Here is a 17,091-nt window from a genome sequence, read left to right as displayed (position 1 = left end):
ATTCATTTTATTCACTTTCATTAAATATCATCGTTGAGGTCAATATTATCTACATCAATACATCTTTCTTCTGAGAAAGATGAGAACCAGGCAGACACACGAGGACCTCACGAAAACCCCACACAGAAGCGCCTGGTCCCCCCGGGGCCGACCAACCAGGAACCTTCTAGCCAACAGTACTATTACGTCAACATTGCTCAAGAAAAAATATGAATAAAAAGAACAGCAAATTTTAAATGTGCGAGAATGGTTCGTTGCCTCCACGCACGTCAACTAAGCTGGTCCTGTGGTGAACGATGAAGGCTTTTTGTTGGAGATAGCAAGCGAAGCTCCGCCCACTCGGTAGCGTCACGCCACTTGAGCTACTGCAGAGCAGCGTCCGGAGTTCAGTTGAGGAGAGGTGTCCAAACTGTCAAAATGAGATCAGGCCTGGATGTGTGCAGGCCTCTGGTCTGGCTGTTTGCCTTTTGTAGCTCTTCCACTTTGATCGGTCTGGCCGGAGGATCCTCGCTGTAAGTAAACCTGGATTTGCTCCTAATGTCTGCATGTGAAAATAGGCATTGATTGTTTGGGTGGATTTAAATCATCATGAATAGAGACGGACGGGTTGTTGAAATACTCCAGCATTTCGCCCGATTCAAGTTGTTTCCAGTAAGTTTGGCTGAACCAACAAATTTCACCAGGTGATGCAACCTGACGGGAAATATGAAGGAATGTTTATTTGTTCAGAACTGGATCCTGTCCGAGACCATCAATAAATCACCTATTGTTTGTAAAGGCAACCAAATCAACATATGAAAGTATTTCCGCACAGGAAGGTGATGTCTGCCCCCAACATCCTGCAAGTGGGAACCCCGGTAAATGTCTTTGTGGAGTGTCAGGACTGCACAGGAGAGGACGACATCCAGGTCGAAATCCTCGTTCTCAGTTATCCGACCAAATCCCGAAGGCTTGCATTGGTCTATAGGTCATTTCCTTCCTCATTAACATTAACACACGCCTTCATATCTAGAGCTACTGATACACATTACACACGAGCAAACACAGAGACAAACTTTGGCTGCGGGATCACAGTTATGAAAGGTTCACTGGGGGCATGGAGGCAGATTTCGTTGGTTGTAGCTGTTTGGTTGCGGTGTTGCTGCGGTCTGAATTTGTTTATTGTTATTTATAGTAGTTTTCATTATTGTTGAAGTCATGGTGTGTTTTTTAGGGTGACAGGGTGAGCTCAACAGGCCCGTCCTGATGAAGCAGCACTGTCTGATAAGAAAAGACATTCACACGCCAATGCTGCTTGTCTCCATGCTGGAACAAGGGGGGAACAAACAAACAAAAAACAACCCACCCAGTGCCTGAGGCACTTCCTATCACCCACATACAATGCAGTCCTCCACTCCTTTCAACAGCAAAACAAACATTCACACCTTCGGAACCTTCGCGCACTCCGCTAATCTTACCACCATTCGTTCAGACCTTTTGGTGTTTTTTACAGTAAAGCATGACTCAGCAAGGAACCAAATGGATTATTAAGTTATTCCATCCCAGATACTGTGACCTATCAGATCACAGACGATCATAAATCCTTGATGAAGGCTCGCAGAGGAGCTCTGGGGCGGTGGGGTCCAGAGCTGCTCCGGGGAGCCCCTTCCAGCCTCCATTCCTCCAAGGCCATTTAAATAGCGAGCCAGCTGGGAGTAAAAAAGCAAATTTTTAACAGAACTCATCACAATTCAGGCCGTTTTATTGACCAGTGTGTGGCCATGGAGTCAGCTCATGTTTCTACCATTTCTATTGTAGTCTTTTGTTATATTTCCTTACAAAAATTATCTGCTGTCTGTAAAGGTTCGTTCCTGCATTCACGTGTTCAGCATGAACCTTGTGAAAGGGTCTGGATAGACTACCGGCACACAAAAGACGAGTTTCGAACGCACAGGAACTCCTCGAGATGTCTGCATTATAGCAATATGTATGTGGGAAGTTCAGGGTCAACCCCACCATGAGGCTGATATTGGTGGAGGAGAGGCTGGGGCCCGATGAGAGGAGGGCATAAAAACTGGTATAAGAGCAGCAGCATGAGCACTGAGTTCAGAGTTTTGGGCATCGGGGCTCAGCTGAGATGGAAAAACCTGAGAGAATCTGTCCGATTCTGTTGCTTCTCTTCTTCACGTCCTTTTTGCCTCCCACGGATGGATCACCTTTGTAAGTAATTGTGTTTGAATACGCTAAATGCCAATTAGATTTTAAGTGGTTTGATTTGATTCCCTGTGGGGGACAAAACTAGAAAAATAATCAAAATGTCACTGTCATTTTCCTACTCTTTTCCTACACTGTCTTTTCCTACTCCATTTGTAGATTATGGATGAATTTTAATCCTTAAAAGAAAAGTACATTTTAGATAATACTGTCACACTGGCGACACCCATTTTTAAATGTCTTAAGAGAATTAAAATTTTAAAAACGAAGCTTATTGTGAGCGTACACCAAGGGACAAATGGAATTATATCAGGGTGACAGTTACACAGCTTTTCAAGAGTGTAACAGCTTGAAGTAAAACCTCCTGAAATAGTTTTAGTTAAGTTTAGTTCCATGTTTGTGTAGCTCAGGTCAAAGTACGCCAGCTTGCACAATGATGTCCTGCACCAGATCCACGCTCCCATTGTTGGTCTAAGGGCTCTTTTATCTGTTTTTTTTCCAGGGAGGTGCTGGCAGCCCCGAACGCGATACGAGCGGGAATGTCAGAAAACATCTTTGTGGAAGTCCAGGATTTCTCACTTGACACAAACATTCCTGTCGAAATCATTGTGATGAACCACCCGACAAAAAGCAAACGGCTGGCGTCGACAGCTGTGAACCTCAACAGGGCAAATTCTCATCAGGCATTTGGAGAAGTTTTGGTAACGTGGAAATACTAACATACTTCTCTATTTTGGTGGGCAGGAGTTATTATAAATGGTGTGTTTGGGGGCTGGTTCTGGAGTTTAAAGCTAAAGATGTGGAAAATGTTCACTTTTATGCTGATGACTCACCTTTATTTACTCATTGCAGTTGTTAAACACATCCCGTCCCCATCGTTAATGCAATTTCTTCCACTGAAAAACTGATGGGGTGACGAAAGCCAGGCCTCCATTTCTGACCTACCAGGCAGGAAACACTTCCTCCTGACTTCCTACTCTCCGTTTTCTCCCTGGGAGGACAGAAAACCTGTCTGCATTGTGGCCTTCACGGCTTTTCGACATCCCATTAGATCCTTACCCTGCAACTGATGTACAATACACTCTGTCTCTGTAGATCCCCGCTGAAGCATTTAATAACTATGACAACAGTCAACATTACGTTTACCTACAAGCTGTGTTTCCAGAAAGAATGCTGGAGAAGGTCGTCTTAGTGTCCTTCCAGACTGAGTATTTGTTCATTCAGATAGACAAAAACATGTACACCCCTGAGAGCAGAGGTAAGTTTAACGCTCCAACAGTGGGAGTTTCATGTTGGGGCAACAATAAAGCTCCTGAAATGTGAATCTGATCAGTAATTTGAAGAAAAATGTGACTTGTTGTATGAATAATAATCTGCTACAATAATGGAAAGGCTGGATGATTTCATGCATATTCATTTGTGTTTGTCAGAAACATTCTTAAAACTGTCTTTTAACGCTTTCCCCCCCCCAACAGTTCATTTTAGGATCTTTGCTATGATGCCTGACTTTTCATACAGGGCCAACCGGAACCCCCTTCACATCGAGATAGTGGTACTGTATTCTATATAATAATATAGTGCAAGTGAAGACGTTATCAATGTTGTTTAGAATTCCAATTTACCCAACCGGTAGGAGCAGTGTTAAACATTAGTCAAATGCGGAATGATGCCAAGTATGAGTGTGTTAGTTGTTTATTCTTTTTCGTCTTTCAATTTCAGAACCCTGAGGGCCACTTCCCCGTAAATTCCATTGTACTTGAGCCACCAGGAATGTACCAGGGCGATATTCGAATCCCTGAAAATGCAAGGTGGGTTTATCTGTCTGTCGGTGATGGCGGATTACCTCATTGGATGCTGAAAAGAATCACCTCTGGGTTTTTTTTAAGGTTGAGGTTTTATTTTGTCACAATGTATTTTCCATATCTGATCAGTCACACTGCCCCCTACAGTTTAGTTTCAGCACAATATGCCTTTTTCTGTGTCCCCGTTGTCTCATCTGCAACATCCAGTGTTGACATGTACGTCATCTGAAAACACATCAAGATGTTTTCTATTGTTTATTTGTTTGTTTTCCCGCCCGATAGTCCTGGTTTGTGGAAAATTAAGGCAACGTATTCCAACAACCCACGGCTGAGTTGTAGCGCAGAATTTGAGGTCAAGGAATACGGTAAACATCAATATCAAACCAGCCGCGGCCATTTTTCCCCCCCAAACTGACGATTTCCATTTCCAAACTCTCCAGTGGTGCCCAGCCTGTCCGTACAACTGACCCCAGAGAGCATGTTCTTCTACGAGGATGAAGACAAAATCACTGTCAACATCAATGCTCGGTGCGTGAAGAGTTTTGGTTTTAATGGATTTAAATCAAATGATTCGTAAGTTAAAGTAAAGAGTTTCTCCCCTTCTCTTTGCTTAGGTACCTGTTTGGGGAAGAGGTTGACGGGGTGGCGTTTGTTTTATTTGGAATTCAACACGTGGGTCAAAAAAAGCCTATTCCAAGTTCCCTCCAGCGAGTGTCGGTAACGTAGCTCCCCAGCATGTCTGGCCTTTTTCTCTGTCTTCTCGGACTTTAGCATTGAAGATTTAAACCTCGCATTGACCTTTAACCCTGGCATTAGATTGTTTGGGGGAAAGGAGCTGCCGTACTGCAGAGAAGAAAAATCACAGAGGCTTTTGGGCCTTTGACGGGCTATTCCATGTATGTAAAAGTCACTGTGCTGACAGAGAGCGGTAAGAGGCTTTGCAGACATCTTTGCTGTCTTTGTTCTGTTATGAAATAACAACATAAACTATGTTTGCCTCAGGTGGAGATATGGTGGTGTCGGAGTTTAATGGTATCAAAATCGTCAAGTCCCCATACACCATCAACCTCGACAAAGCCACCAAGAACTTTAAACCAGGAATACCCTATGATTTGGAGGTAAACAAAAAAAAAAATAGCAGAGTGATGAATTTCAAATGTTAAAAATGCCATATTGGGGGTTTTTAGATAAAAAATCTGAAGGATCCAATGAGTTGGCCATGCTTGACCCCGTCAATACACCTACTACCCTTGATTAGCAGGTTCTTGTCCAGATTTATTTTTCTCTAGCAACAGTTTGCCTACATTGCTTAATAAATCTCTTCATTCAGTTACATTAGCAGATCTCACCTTCCCCTTATCTGTTAAACTCGGGAATTGTTTGCTCAAAGTTTTCTACTTTTTAAAACGAGACAATCTTGATTTTAACAAAAGCTGAATAAATATCGCCGAATTCAATGTTAAAATCCATCCTTTTTCATCTCATATGGCAGTTTCAAGTGCTGAATCTTGACGGCACTCCAGCAAAACTAGTTGATGTGTCGGTAGAACCGGGATCCATGTTGGTACGAACCAGAGACAACGGCTTTGCGAAGCTTTCCATTAACACAGAGGAAAACGCCCCAAAACTGACAATCACTGTAAGTACGTATTTGTAGCGTCAAAATGATAACGGTGATATTTGAAATGTGTATTTATTGATGACATTTCAGATAAAGACCAGCCATGATGCTCTTGCACCTGACAAACAAGCCACGGCCACATTCGAAGTTCTACCATACTCCAGTCCCACCAAAACCTACATCCACATAGGTAACATCAACCCACCAGCACCAGCACTGGCGGAAACCTCCTTCTTATTCTTTACATTGTATAAAATCCAAATCCAAGTTAGAGCCATATTTCATTTTGGATCTCATTTGTGATATTTTGATGAGCCTTCATGGCGAATTGATAAAACGTTTTATTTGAGGAGCCCCGGGGGCCCGTCACCAAGGAGCCATGGAGGTCATTGTCCCTCATATTGAGAACCTACATTTTTAATTGCTGTTTGAATGTAGTGGACTGATGTCAATGTGAGAGTGTGGAGTTGTGTTTGCAAACCACTGCTTGTAGTAATGCTGCATAAATACAGTAACATGCACAAAACCCCCATAAATGGCTAACTTTTTAATGCAATTTGTACAGTGGCTAATACAGCAGACCTGAAGTTAGGAGACAACTTGGGAGTCCACTGTTTCCTTAAAAGGCAAGAATATGCACCAGCTATGATCACCTACCTGGTGAGAGACTCTTTATTGCTTGCTATGTGCTTTTATTTGTATACATATTTACATTTGCTGAATGTGTCCGTTTGTCTTCTCAGATCTTAAGCAAAGGTCGTCTGGTGAAGCATAGCCGACGGCAGTTAAATTATCAGATGGTCATTTCAGAGAATATCCTTGTCACCAAGGAAATGATGCCATCCTTCACCATTATAGCGTACTACCATACAAGCAACAACGAAGTGGTGTCAGACTCTGTCAGCGTGGATATTAAAGACACCTGCATCGGCTCAGTGAGAAAGGAGCTCATTTCTAACCCTTGAGATGTTTTACGCCCATGGGTTTAAACGTGCTCCAGCTGAAACGACGTGCCCTCCCTCCCCTTTAGCTTCAGCTGGAAAAACTCAGAGTGGTTCCATCCCATGAGCCTCACAAGTTACTTCCGGTGAAAATCACTGGAACCCCAGGAGCCACAGTGGGGCTGGTGGCGGTCCACAAAGGTGTTTACACAGACAAGTGGAGATTAACCCAGAAAAAGGTGTAGTTTGTTGACTGCTGCTATGAAACGTGCAGTTTACCATTTAACGTGCAGTCCTATTTAAAAGGCGCCTGCCGTGATTCTTCCTGCTGTTCCTTAGGAACGAAAATCAGATATGAATAATGAATTTGTTTGTTGTTTGCTTCAGATCTGGGATGAGGTAAAAAAAAAAGACAGGTACTGCCCGCTCGGTGGAGAGTACAACAGTATGAGGGTGTTCTACGAAGCTGGCCTGTTGTTTGAGTCCAACATTGGCAGCACTCCCTACAGACAAGGTGAAACCTCAGATTCACTCTTTTATCGGACTCCTTCTGTACACACCCTCTGGAGTTTCTGTCTCATTAATGCCTTTAAATTACTGGGAGTTAAAAAAAAAAGTCTTTTTAATTATTTTAGATCTAAGGTGTCCCTCCTACAACAGGAAGAAACGAAGTGACGACTTAGGTAAAAACAAAGTTGCAGTCTTCCGGCAGGGCTCTTTATTGAAGTGCGCAACAGTTTTGTTGCTTTGTGTCCTTTGTGCACCTACAAAACCTCAAGTATGGATAATTTTCCATCATCGTGGCAGTTGGGAATTCACTAAAAATAATCTTTTTGCAGGAGACAACATGAATAGCTATATGGATGTCGAGGAAATTGTATCGCGCTCTCTTTTCCCTAAAAGTTGGATGTGGTCATCTGTGGTTCTTCCGCCATGCCCTGGAAATGACCCTTACTGGTGAGACAGCAGAGATACACAACCGTTTGACTCCATTTTGGGTATCATTATTCCAACGAGTAAAGCATTTTTATTTACTTCCAGTAAAACTACATCAAAAACCATGAGTTACCCACTGCGAGATTCCATTACAAACTGGGAAATCACTGGAATTAGTCTGTCACGAACTCATGGTGAGGTGATTGTTGAGCTGCAATGCTGCTTGTTCCACCAACACTCATGTCGTTTAACCTTCAGGCATCTGTGTGGCTGATCCACTGGAGGTCATTGTCAGAAAAGATTTCTTCATCGACCTCAAAGCACCATACTCTGCAATAGCTGGAGAACAGCTGGAAATAAAGGCTGTCCTCCACAACTACACCCCTGACCACATCACCGTGAGTCCACACTATTTGGTCCCTGTTCAAAACACATTCTACACTTTGGCGTGATTTGTAGTTGGCTGCTTGCCAACTAATAATCATAAAAGTGGACACAAACCTTCCCAAATCATTAAGTATAAGCACAGGCTCTTCCCCCGATACTTCCTTTATTTAATATAAACTGGACAACATCAGTTGACTGTATAACATTCTCTGTAACCACTTTTCTTCCCTGGATGAAGGTACTTGTACATCTCTTTGAAGAGGAAAATGTCTGTAGTGCAGCTTATGGCCGTTGGACATATCAGCAGGAGGTCATCGTCGGAGCCATGTCTTCCCGCTCTGTGTCCCTTGTCTTTATTTTCACCAAGGAAGGCCTAAGCAACATTCATGTTAAAGCGGCCGTCAAAGATTCATTTTTAAATGATGGAGTTATGAAGATGATCTATGTGGTGGTAAGGAAACATGCCGCGTAAAACAGAGCATTCAGAATCACACTTGAGCAGATGGAAACTATAGATTCTGCTGGTTAATCTGCTCTGTTTGAAGCCTTGGGGTGAACTGGTAAAGCACACAATGGTGGTAACACTGGACCCTGCCAGGAAAGGTGTAGGTGAGCTTCCCACAACCATCGCCGCGACAAACAAACATGTAATTTCCTCCATCACCAACAGCCTCTCAATTCCCGTAGACGGACGGCAGACAGAAGTTCTCCAAAGTCAAATTCCTGCACACACTATTCTTCCAAGCACTGCTGCATCCACGGTCGTTTACATAACAGGTGAAAACACTTTGAGATGAAAATGAAGGAAACTCAAATGCATTATTCTGATTTAGACGTTTCAGCCAGAGGAGGCCGTTGTCCCAATATGATAGTCTGTTCATGATGACATTTATTCCTGTTTAGGAGAGTTAGATATGAGTGGTTGAGTTTTGCGCATCTTTTCACATTAGGAATGGCCAGCGTACAAGCAGAAAACGTCATCAGCGGCGACAATATGAATTATCTGCTGATCCAACCCTTGGGGAATGGAGAGACGAACATCATCCCACTGACCATGACCGTTATTGCAACCACGTATTTGGACAAAACCAACCAGTGGGAGAAGGTTGGTTTCGAGAAGCGCAGTGAAGCTCTAGGGTACATTAATGATGGTGAGTGAGACTTGTCAATTGGGGAGTTGAGTAGAGTTTTGGCAGTCAGCGAGCGCGACCTTTCCTGTGTCCAGGCTACAGTAATCAACTTGTGAACTGTAAAAGTGATGGATCATTTTCCCTGAATCAGAATAAACCAAGCAGCACCTGGTAAGACCCCCCCCCCCCACCACCACCACCAACCTTCTCATCAGGGTGCACCTTCGCTGCATGTTTGCTGCGTGGCTTGACTGTGGTTTTCTCATTGAAGGTTGACAGCTTTTGTCGTTAAGGTGTTTACAATGGCCAGCTCTCTAGTCTCAGTGCAAAGCAGAATCATCTGCGATGCCGTCAAGTTCCTGATTCTCCAGCAGCAACCGGATGGACAATTCAGAGAGGTTGGAAGATTGACCAATAGAGAAATGCCGGTAATGCCTCTCATATTTCTTCCAGCCATTGAGAAATGTAGCGATGCATAAAACAGCCAACACCGTTCCTCCTCCTTCTTCTTTTGCGTGAAGGGCGACGTATTTGGCGCAGATTCAGATGCCTCCATGACGTCTTTCTGTCTTATTGCCCTGCAAGAGTCGCGGCCACTTTGTGATCTCAGTATTAACGTGAGTAGCTCCACTACGCTCCTCGGTTCTCCTCGTAAGGAAGCCTCGTACTGAAACTCTGCTCGGCCAAGGAGCATGATGAGAGCGAGCAAGCGATAGTGCTTCCATGGCCAACTGCAAAAATATGCGCAATCTCTCCTCAAAAGCTCGCGACATCCCCACCCAAAGGGTGACCTGTTCTTGCTGTGAGGTGACCTGACTCAGCTTCATATTCGAGAATAATAAGACGTAGACTTATTTTATCTTCCGACTGTCTTTTGTCACACTAGAGTCTGCGCCGGAGCATATATAAAGCAGTGGGCTACCTGGAGAGGCGTCTGCCGGGACTCTCCAACCCATACGCCGTGGCAATGGCATCCTATGCACTCGCCAATGAAAACAGGCTGAACAAGGAGACCCTGAAAAGATTTGCCTCCCCAGGTTTTTTTTTTTACACTATATTTCTTTACATAATACGGCTAATAATAGTCAGAACATTACAGCTTGTGAGAGTTAATGTAGGAAATACCGCATGTCATTGTCATATTTTCAGTTTTTAAAACATATTTATCCATTATTCGGAAATTGATGTCGTGTCCTCAGGGTTGGACCACTGGCCTGTCTCCAAAGGCCTCATTTACCAGCTGGAAGCGACATCTTATGCTCTTCTTGCTCTGGTTAGAGTCGGGGTGAGGAAAGATCACGCATGTGGAATTTTCACCAATGCCGACTGACTGACTGACTGGACGGGCGGGCGGATGGATGGATGGATGGATGGGTGGATGGATGGATGGATGGATGGATGGATGGATGGATGGATGGATTGATGGATGATGGATGGATGGATGATGCCACCATAAAAACATACATTTTCCAAATTCATATTTGAAGGCCTTCGCAGAAGCTCAGCCGGTGGTCAGCTGGTTGAAGGAGCAGAAGAGGATCAGAGGAGCTTACCTGTCCACTCAGGTGAGGCAGCCATCTCTCCTCACTATTTTGGTCTGTGAGGAGACAGTTTGAAGCAGTTTGCTATGACTTTAGTGATTTGATTGCCACCGGCGTCTCTCTCCTCCAGGCCAACTTGATGGTGTACCAGGCGGTCGCTGAGTACTTCACCAGAGTCAAAGAGGAAGAGAAGAACGTGCACAACCTGGATGTGGACATCCGGTTGCCTGGCAGGCAAACTACTGACAAGTTCAGCTTCAACAGGCAGAACTTCCACCTCACAAGAAGCTTGAAAGTGAGAACAAACAGACTCTACAAGATGTATTCTCTTTTTAGGATTAAAAAAATGCACATGCTCCGTTAAAAACATTACTATAAAACTGCAATGACGTTTAGAGACACATTTGTCTGTAGGCCAATGTGGTGTATAGGAAATATATTTATTAATATAAAGTAGATGAAGATATTGTGCACGTTTGAGGCCTTTAGTCCAATTGTCCTCCAAGGTCGTAGATGCAGGCTGCGGTGTTACGAATGAATTCTGCTGAGTCTTGTTAAAACCTGCTACTGTCTGTCGCTGTCTTTGATTGACAGTTGAGATCAGTCAGGTTGAACTAATAAACTGTGTGTTGCATTTTGACAGAGCAATTCCATAAACCAGCCCGTCACGGTGACAGCCACAGGAAAGGGACAAGGGGTTTTAAAGGTAGAAGCTTTTCAGGATCTGTTGTTAGGTTTTAATGTATTATGTGTGGCGGAGCTGGATAGACGGTTGATTTCTGGTCAGTCACACGATGAAAACTGGAATTAATAAAATGATTTAGCTGCACTTCTACCTCCCTGCCAGATGGTGTCGCTGTATTACACCTCGCCGAAACAAATGGAGCGCAACTGTCAGAAGTTCAACTTGTCTGTGCAGCTCATCCCACGTAATTTGAGGCTCTTTCTTCTTTCATTTTATTCATAAAAGAGAATGAATGAATGGTTAAATGTTGCCAACAGAATCAGTACGAGAGGATGAGAAAGTGTACAAGCTGAGAATAGATGTTTTGTAAGTACCGATGCAGTTTATATTCTAATTTAAATGGTGGTTATTATTCTTTTTTCTTTTTTTTAATGTTTTTCCATTCATTCAGATACCTGAGCAAGGATCAAGACGCAACCATGTCGGTCTTGGATATTGGCTTATTAACTGGCTTCACTGTTGACACCAATGACCTGGACTCAGTAAGAGCCCACACACACACACACACACACACCCACACACACACCCACACACACACCCACACACACCGTGGATGGATCTTTAATACGTGTGTTTGTGTGCAGCTCTCCAGAGGCCGCGGTCGTACCATTTCTAACTATGAGACGGGCAGAGTCCTATCAGACAGAGGCTCCCTCATCATCTACCTGGACAAGGTAACGCAGTCATGTCTCCTTCTGTTTCCCGTTCTGACTGTTTTTCCCATTCCTCCGTTTCCGTTTGAATCCCTCCACAGGTTTCCCACACACAACCGGTAGAAATCTCTTTTAGGATCCGTGAGGTTCTCAGACTTGCCGTTTTACAACCAGCTGCTGTGTCTGTCTATGAACACAAAGACCGTGAGCTATTGTCACTTTTATATAAATACATATATAAAACATAAATAGGCGCAGAAAATGAGTCTTTGACACTCTCCTTTTCCAGAAACCGCCTGTGTGAAGTTTTACCATCCAGCGAGAGTAGCGGGACAGCTGATGCGTTTATGCACGGGTAACAAATGCAAGTGTGCTGAAGGTAAACAGGAGGGCCGCTGTAGCTTCTGCGTGGCCATAACTTCAACATCCAAATGTGGAATCGCACTCGCAGACTTTAAAGAGCTGCTTTGTGAAAACAGAACTGAATCTGGAAATGTTACAGTGTAATGTTGCACCCGTGCAGAGGGCTGCGGTATTCTGAAGAGGGACACCGTCAACAACGAGCAGCGCTTAGAAAGGTCCTGCGAGGTGTCTCGCAGGACGAGAACAGATTTCGGTGAGCCAGAATGCATGTTTGACAGAAAGCGATGCAGCAGGTCAGCTGACCATCTGCAACCTGTCCCACAGTGTACAAAGTGAGAGTGGACGAAATCAGCAGAGATTTGTTCAGGGACGTGTACACCATGACCATTCTTGAGGTCATCAGGGAAGGTTGGTGTTTTTGTTCTTTTTAAGAGGAGTTCTGGTGACATGTACGCACGCGTCCTGACTGACATATGGTGCAAATGTATGTGGAGTCCTCACAAATCACTGATTACGGGAACAACACGTGTATTTGTGTTATAACTGTTATAACTGTTATGTTATAACTAGTGTGGGCACATCACCTTCACGCTTTTTTATGAGATGTACCTGTAAACCCATTTCCTGTTTTGTTTCCAGGTAGTTACGATGTGAATCCTTCGGGAAAATTGCGCAGTTTCCTCAGTTTTGCGCACTGCAGAGAATATTTGAACTTGGTGACAGGGAAAAGCTACCTCATCATGGGAGAGTCCAAACAAATTTACAGAGATGACGCACAGCAATCGTACGTTTCTTTGGGTGTGTGGGATCTCTCACCGTTATGGTGATCCTCCTGCCCATATTACAGTTATCCTTCCTATTTTCTACAACGGTCATTATGCTGATAAATATGAACATACAAGTGCTATTTTTTAAACATTTGAGCCCATTAAGACTCAAAGAACTCGTCTCTTCAGGTATCAGTACATAATCGGAGAGCAAACCTGGCTGGAATACTGGCCCACCGACGCCGAGTGCCGGTCCGACCAACACAGACCCACCTGCTTGGGCTTAGATGACCTGGTCAGTCAACAACTCCTTTTTGGATGTGTGGCATGAAAGGGCAAATAAATTGACTCTAAATTTCAAAGTGTCCACTTTTTTTCCCACTCTTCTCAAAACAAAATTCTATCATAAAAACCCAAAGTGTTCAATCTCACATTTATATAGTTCACAAAAAATTAGGGGTTAGTGTTAATTAGTGTTAATTAGACCCAGATAAAAATAAAAACTTGATCTCGGGGAGTGAGAGGTATTTAGTTTAACGCCTTCATTACCATGGAGGTGTCCTGAGGACAGTTTGACCTTAAATGAAACCTGTTGCCCTCAGATATATTTTTTATTCCTCAAATGGTCTGAAAATATGAACGAGACCAGCGGTGTCACACAGAATTGATCGTGTGATAGACCTTTATCTGCTTTGAAATATTTACATTTAATGTGTAAATTTGGTGGCTATGTGTCAATAAATACACATTGATTTGTTTATATTTTCCAGACCATCAATCCCTTCATTGAAATAGGCCCAGAACTGTTGTTTTGCTCTGCTGAACCAACGATTTGTCTTTTTGTGGTCGATCCACAAATTACAGTCATCCACTGCAAAAATTCTTAAATATTGTGTGAATCAGGCTGTGAGTGACTGATGAAAATAAACAAATATAGCTCTCTATGATCTAAAATCCCTAATATCATTAGAAACCAATATTTACCAGGAGACAATCCTCAAATGTATAGCAACAAAACACCTCTCATTCATGTCAAACCAGAGGAAAATCCAGCAAAAATTATTAGAAATATATTCAATGGCTTTGTCTCACCTTAAAAACAAACGTTACCATCTCGGTATTTGTTGTGATGCTGATAAATTCATTCACTTTTATTAAATATCATCGTTGAGGTCAATATTATCTACATCAATACATCTTTCTTCTGAGAAAGATGAGAACCAGGCAGACACGAGGACCTCACGAAAACCCCACACAGAAGCGCCTGGTCCCCCCAGGGCCGACCAACCAGGAACCTTCTAGCCAACAGTACTATTACGTCAACATTGCTCAAGAAAAAATATGATGAATAAAAAGAACAGCAAATTTTAAATGTGCGAGAATGGTTCGTTGCCTCCACGCACGTCAACTAAGCTGGTCCTGTGGTGAACGATGAAGGCTTTTTGTTGGAGATAGCAAGCGAAGCTCCGCCCACTTGGTAGCCTCACGCCACTTGAGCTACTGCAGAGCAGCGTCCGGAGTTCAGTTGAGGAGAGGTGTCCAAACTGTCAAAATGAGATCAGGCCTGGATGTGTGCAGGCCTCTGGTCTGGCTGTTTGCCTTTTGTAGCTCTTCCACTTTGATCGGTCTGGCCGGAGGATCCTCGCTGTAAGTAAACCTGGATTTGCTCCTAATGTCTGCATGTGAAAATAGGCATTGATTGTTTGGGTGGATTTAAATCATCATGAATAGAGACGGACGGGTTGTTGAAATACTCCAGCATTTCGCCCCGATTCAAGTTGTTTCCAGTAACTTTGGCTGAACCAACAAATTTCACCAGGTGATGCAACCTGACGGGAAATATGAAGGAATGTTTATTTGATCAGAACTGGATCCTGTCCAAGACCATCAATAAATCACCTATTGTTTGTAAAGGCAACCAAATCAACATATGAAAGTATTTCCGCACAGGAAGGTGATGTCTGCCCCCAACATCCTGCAAGTGGGAACCCCGGTAAATGTCTTTGTGGAGTGTCAGGACTGCACAGGAGAGGACGACATCCAGGTCGAAATCCTCGTTCTCAGTTATCCGACCAAATCCCGAAGGCTGGCATCCAGATTTGTGACACTTCGGCAGGTGGATCATTTCCAGTCCTTCGGAGTGATCAGGGTAAAAGAAGAAGGGCCAGGGTTTCCTTTGGTGAATCTTTTCCGACCTAATTAGCATTTGTTTTCAGATCTCCCCAACGGACTTTAGTCTGGAGCCCAACTTGAAGCAGTACGTCTTCCTGCAAGCTCGCTTCCCAGACATCCAACTGGAGAAAGTGGCCTTGGTGTCCTTTCAGTCTGGCTACATCTACATCCAGACTGACAAAACCCTCTACACACCCAACAGTAAACGTGAGATTCTTCCACATCGACGCTCTAAACAGATCCACGCGTCCGGCAGGAAACGTCTCGGTTTTCTTTTTCAGTTCATTACAGGATGTTTGCTGTGACACCGCACATGGAGCCCGTGGAAAGAGACAATCAAACAGATACGTCCATTACCGTCCAGATTGTGGTACTGTATTTTCATTTTTAGATGCACACTTACCAACGTCTTTTTAGATGGATTTTAAATGCAGTCAGTTCACACAGTTTAAACACTCGAACTGTCTATTCGCAGAGCCCAGAAGGGATCATTCTGGAGAGCAACACAGTCTTTCTGCAGTCTGGGATGTACTCTGGAAGCTACAAACTTGCTGAAATTGTCAGGTATGGTGGTCAATGTTGTGTCGACTTTATATGAAATACTGCTGGTGCGTCAAATCCTATCAAGGTCTTTTCTTTTCTAAATGGTAAGTCAGAGCTACTCTCTCTCTTTCTGCGTTTGTGTGTGTGTGTGTGCGTCTGTGTGTGTGTGTGTGTGTGTGCGTCTGTGTGTGTGTGTGTGTGTGTGTCAGCATTGGTCTGTGGAGGGTGGAGGCCAGGTTCAGCAGCAAACCTCAGATGAGCTACTCGTCCGAGTTTGAGGTGAAAGAACACGGTGAGCCGGGGAGAAACTCCAAATGTTCTGCCAGGTGTTCACGTTGGGACAGAATCAAAATGAACTTTCTGACGTCCCCTTAGTGCTGCCCAGTTTTGAAGTCAAGCTGATCCTCGAGAGCCCTTTCTTCTACACCGACAGCCAAGAGCTGACAGTTGAAATCAAAGCTACGTACGTTTGACCGACTGGGTGATGGTGGGAGTTTGTTGTGGTCGCATTTTGAACATTGTGATATTCAAGCATTTTTGTGGTTGTAGATACCTTTTTGGTGAAGAAGTTGATGGTACTGCCTATGGGGTATTTGGGGTTATCCACAGGGGTAGAAAACACAGCATCCCCAGCTCTCTTCAACGAGTGGAGGTAACTAAATGTTCCCTTTAATGTCACCCAGTAGACCTCCAGGTATACCCAGGAGGACACGCTAGGACTACATTTCCCATCCACCCCCAGAACTCCTTGGGCGTTCTACTGCCAGAGGAGCACATTCTAGATGTGGATAATTTTTTCGTTTGTCCTCAAAATTCTACATTTTCACGTCACTTTAGATCACAGGTGGTGAAGGTCAGGTACAACTGAAGAAAGAGCACCTTTCTCACTACTTCCAAAACATACAAGATCTGGTGGGAAGCTCCATGTTCGTAGCTGTTGGAGTGTTAACAGAGAGTGGTAAGTGCTCAACTTATAGATAAGAAAGGCCTCAGCTCATAAACGCGCAGGATTAACCTACAGGCTCCATAAAGGCCTCAATGAAACATGAAGATCTGCACATGTGAACCCCCAAAAATGAAATGAAAGTAGAATTGAAAAGTGTGTATTGGTTTGTGTGCATCTGCAGGCAGTGAAATGGTGGGGGCAGAGTTTAGAGGCATCAAGATTGTAACGTCACCCTACACTCTCAGTTTCAAAAGAACACCGAAATATTTCAAACCAGGAATGTCCTTCGACGTCATGGTAAACACATTACACAAGCCGCTCATTTCACACTCCTTTTCTGAAAGACTGCGT

General features: G+C 43.8%; 1 protein-coding gene across 7 annotated transcripts in view; it reads left to right on the top strand.

Moving 5' to 3' along the window:
• The first annotated feature begins 353 nt into the window (after window positions 1-353).
• The window catches only part of LOC101067488 (complement C3-like), a 25,514-nt gene continuing 8,776 nt past the window's right edge, over window positions 354-17,091 (top strand). Inside the window, exons 1-42 of one of the 7 annotated variants that reach the window (XM_029851247.1) lie at window positions 359-512; window positions 2,696-2,894; window positions 3,289-3,451; window positions 3,669-3,745; window positions 3,913-4,001; window positions 4,278-4,360; window positions 4,436-4,523; window positions 4,610-4,712; window positions 4,812-4,923; window positions 4,998-5,113; window positions 5,488-5,634; window positions 5,707-5,806; window positions 6,182-6,276; window positions 6,360-6,551; window positions 6,647-6,796; window positions 6,945-7,071; window positions 7,193-7,240; window positions 7,397-7,514; window positions 7,599-7,687; window positions 7,752-7,891; window positions 8,119-8,331; window positions 8,426-8,489; window positions 8,568-8,657; window positions 8,831-9,031; window positions 9,106-9,181; window positions 9,282-9,438; window positions 9,532-9,627; window positions 9,897-10,047; window positions 10,210-10,295; window positions 10,498-10,575; window positions 10,682-10,846; window positions 11,195-11,257; window positions 11,399-11,480; window positions 11,554-11,602; window positions 11,688-11,778; window positions 11,881-11,970; window positions 12,051-12,153; window positions 12,239-12,328; window positions 12,473-12,565; window positions 12,637-12,720; window positions 12,952-13,096; window positions 13,269-13,441. In XM_029851247.1, coding sequence (XP_029707107.1) covers window positions 418-512; window positions 2,696-2,894; window positions 3,289-3,451; window positions 3,669-3,745; window positions 3,913-4,001; window positions 4,278-4,360; window positions 4,436-4,523; window positions 4,610-4,712; window positions 4,812-4,923; window positions 4,998-5,113; window positions 5,488-5,634; window positions 5,707-5,806; window positions 6,182-6,276; window positions 6,360-6,551; window positions 6,647-6,796; window positions 6,945-7,071; window positions 7,193-7,240; window positions 7,397-7,514; window positions 7,599-7,687; window positions 7,752-7,891; window positions 8,119-8,331; window positions 8,426-8,489; window positions 8,568-8,657; window positions 8,831-9,031; window positions 9,106-9,181; window positions 9,282-9,438; window positions 9,532-9,627; window positions 9,897-10,047; window positions 10,210-10,295; window positions 10,498-10,575; window positions 10,682-10,846; window positions 11,195-11,257; window positions 11,399-11,480; window positions 11,554-11,602; window positions 11,688-11,778; window positions 11,881-11,970; window positions 12,051-12,153; window positions 12,239-12,328; window positions 12,473-12,565; window positions 12,637-12,720; window positions 12,952-13,096; window positions 13,269-13,410 — 4,740 coding nt within the window. In that variant the 5' untranslated portion in view covers window positions 359-417 and the 3' untranslated portion in view covers window positions 13,411-13,441. Of the gene's footprint in view, window positions 513-814; window positions 950-2,042; window positions 2,200-2,695; window positions 2,895-3,288; window positions 3,452-3,668; window positions 3,746-3,912; window positions 4,002-4,277; window positions 4,361-4,435; window positions 4,524-4,609; window positions 4,713-4,811; window positions 4,924-4,997; window positions 5,114-5,487; window positions 5,635-5,706; window positions 5,807-6,181; window positions 6,277-6,359; window positions 6,552-6,646; window positions 6,797-6,944; window positions 7,072-7,192; window positions 7,241-7,396; window positions 7,515-7,598; window positions 7,688-7,751; window positions 7,892-8,118; window positions 8,332-8,425; window positions 8,490-8,567; window positions 8,658-8,830; window positions 9,032-9,105; window positions 9,182-9,281; window positions 9,439-9,531; window positions 9,628-9,896; window positions 10,048-10,209; window positions 10,296-10,497; window positions 10,576-10,681; window positions 10,847-11,194; window positions 11,258-11,398; window positions 11,481-11,553; window positions 11,603-11,687; window positions 11,779-11,880; window positions 11,971-12,050; window positions 12,154-12,238; window positions 12,329-12,428; window positions 12,566-12,636; window positions 12,721-12,951; window positions 13,097-13,268; window positions 13,442-14,505; window positions 14,727-15,029; window positions 15,229-15,295; window positions 15,459-15,532; window positions 15,622-15,726; window positions 15,816-16,003; window positions 16,087-16,169; window positions 16,258-16,343; window positions 16,447-16,631; window positions 16,753-16,921; window positions 17,038-17,091 lie in introns of those variants that run through there. The other 6 variants (XM_029851248.1, XR_003891666.1, XM_029851249.1 and 3 more) reach the window with 6 other exon arrangements.

Source organism: Takifugu rubripes, chromosome 17 (assembly GCF_901000725.2).
Source record: "Takifugu rubripes chromosome 17, fTakRub1.2, whole genome shotgun sequence".
Lineage (NCBI taxonomy): Eukaryota > Metazoa > Chordata > Actinopteri > Tetraodontiformes > Tetraodontidae > Takifugu > Takifugu rubripes.
This window is presented reverse-complemented; position numbering and strand designations above follow the sequence as displayed.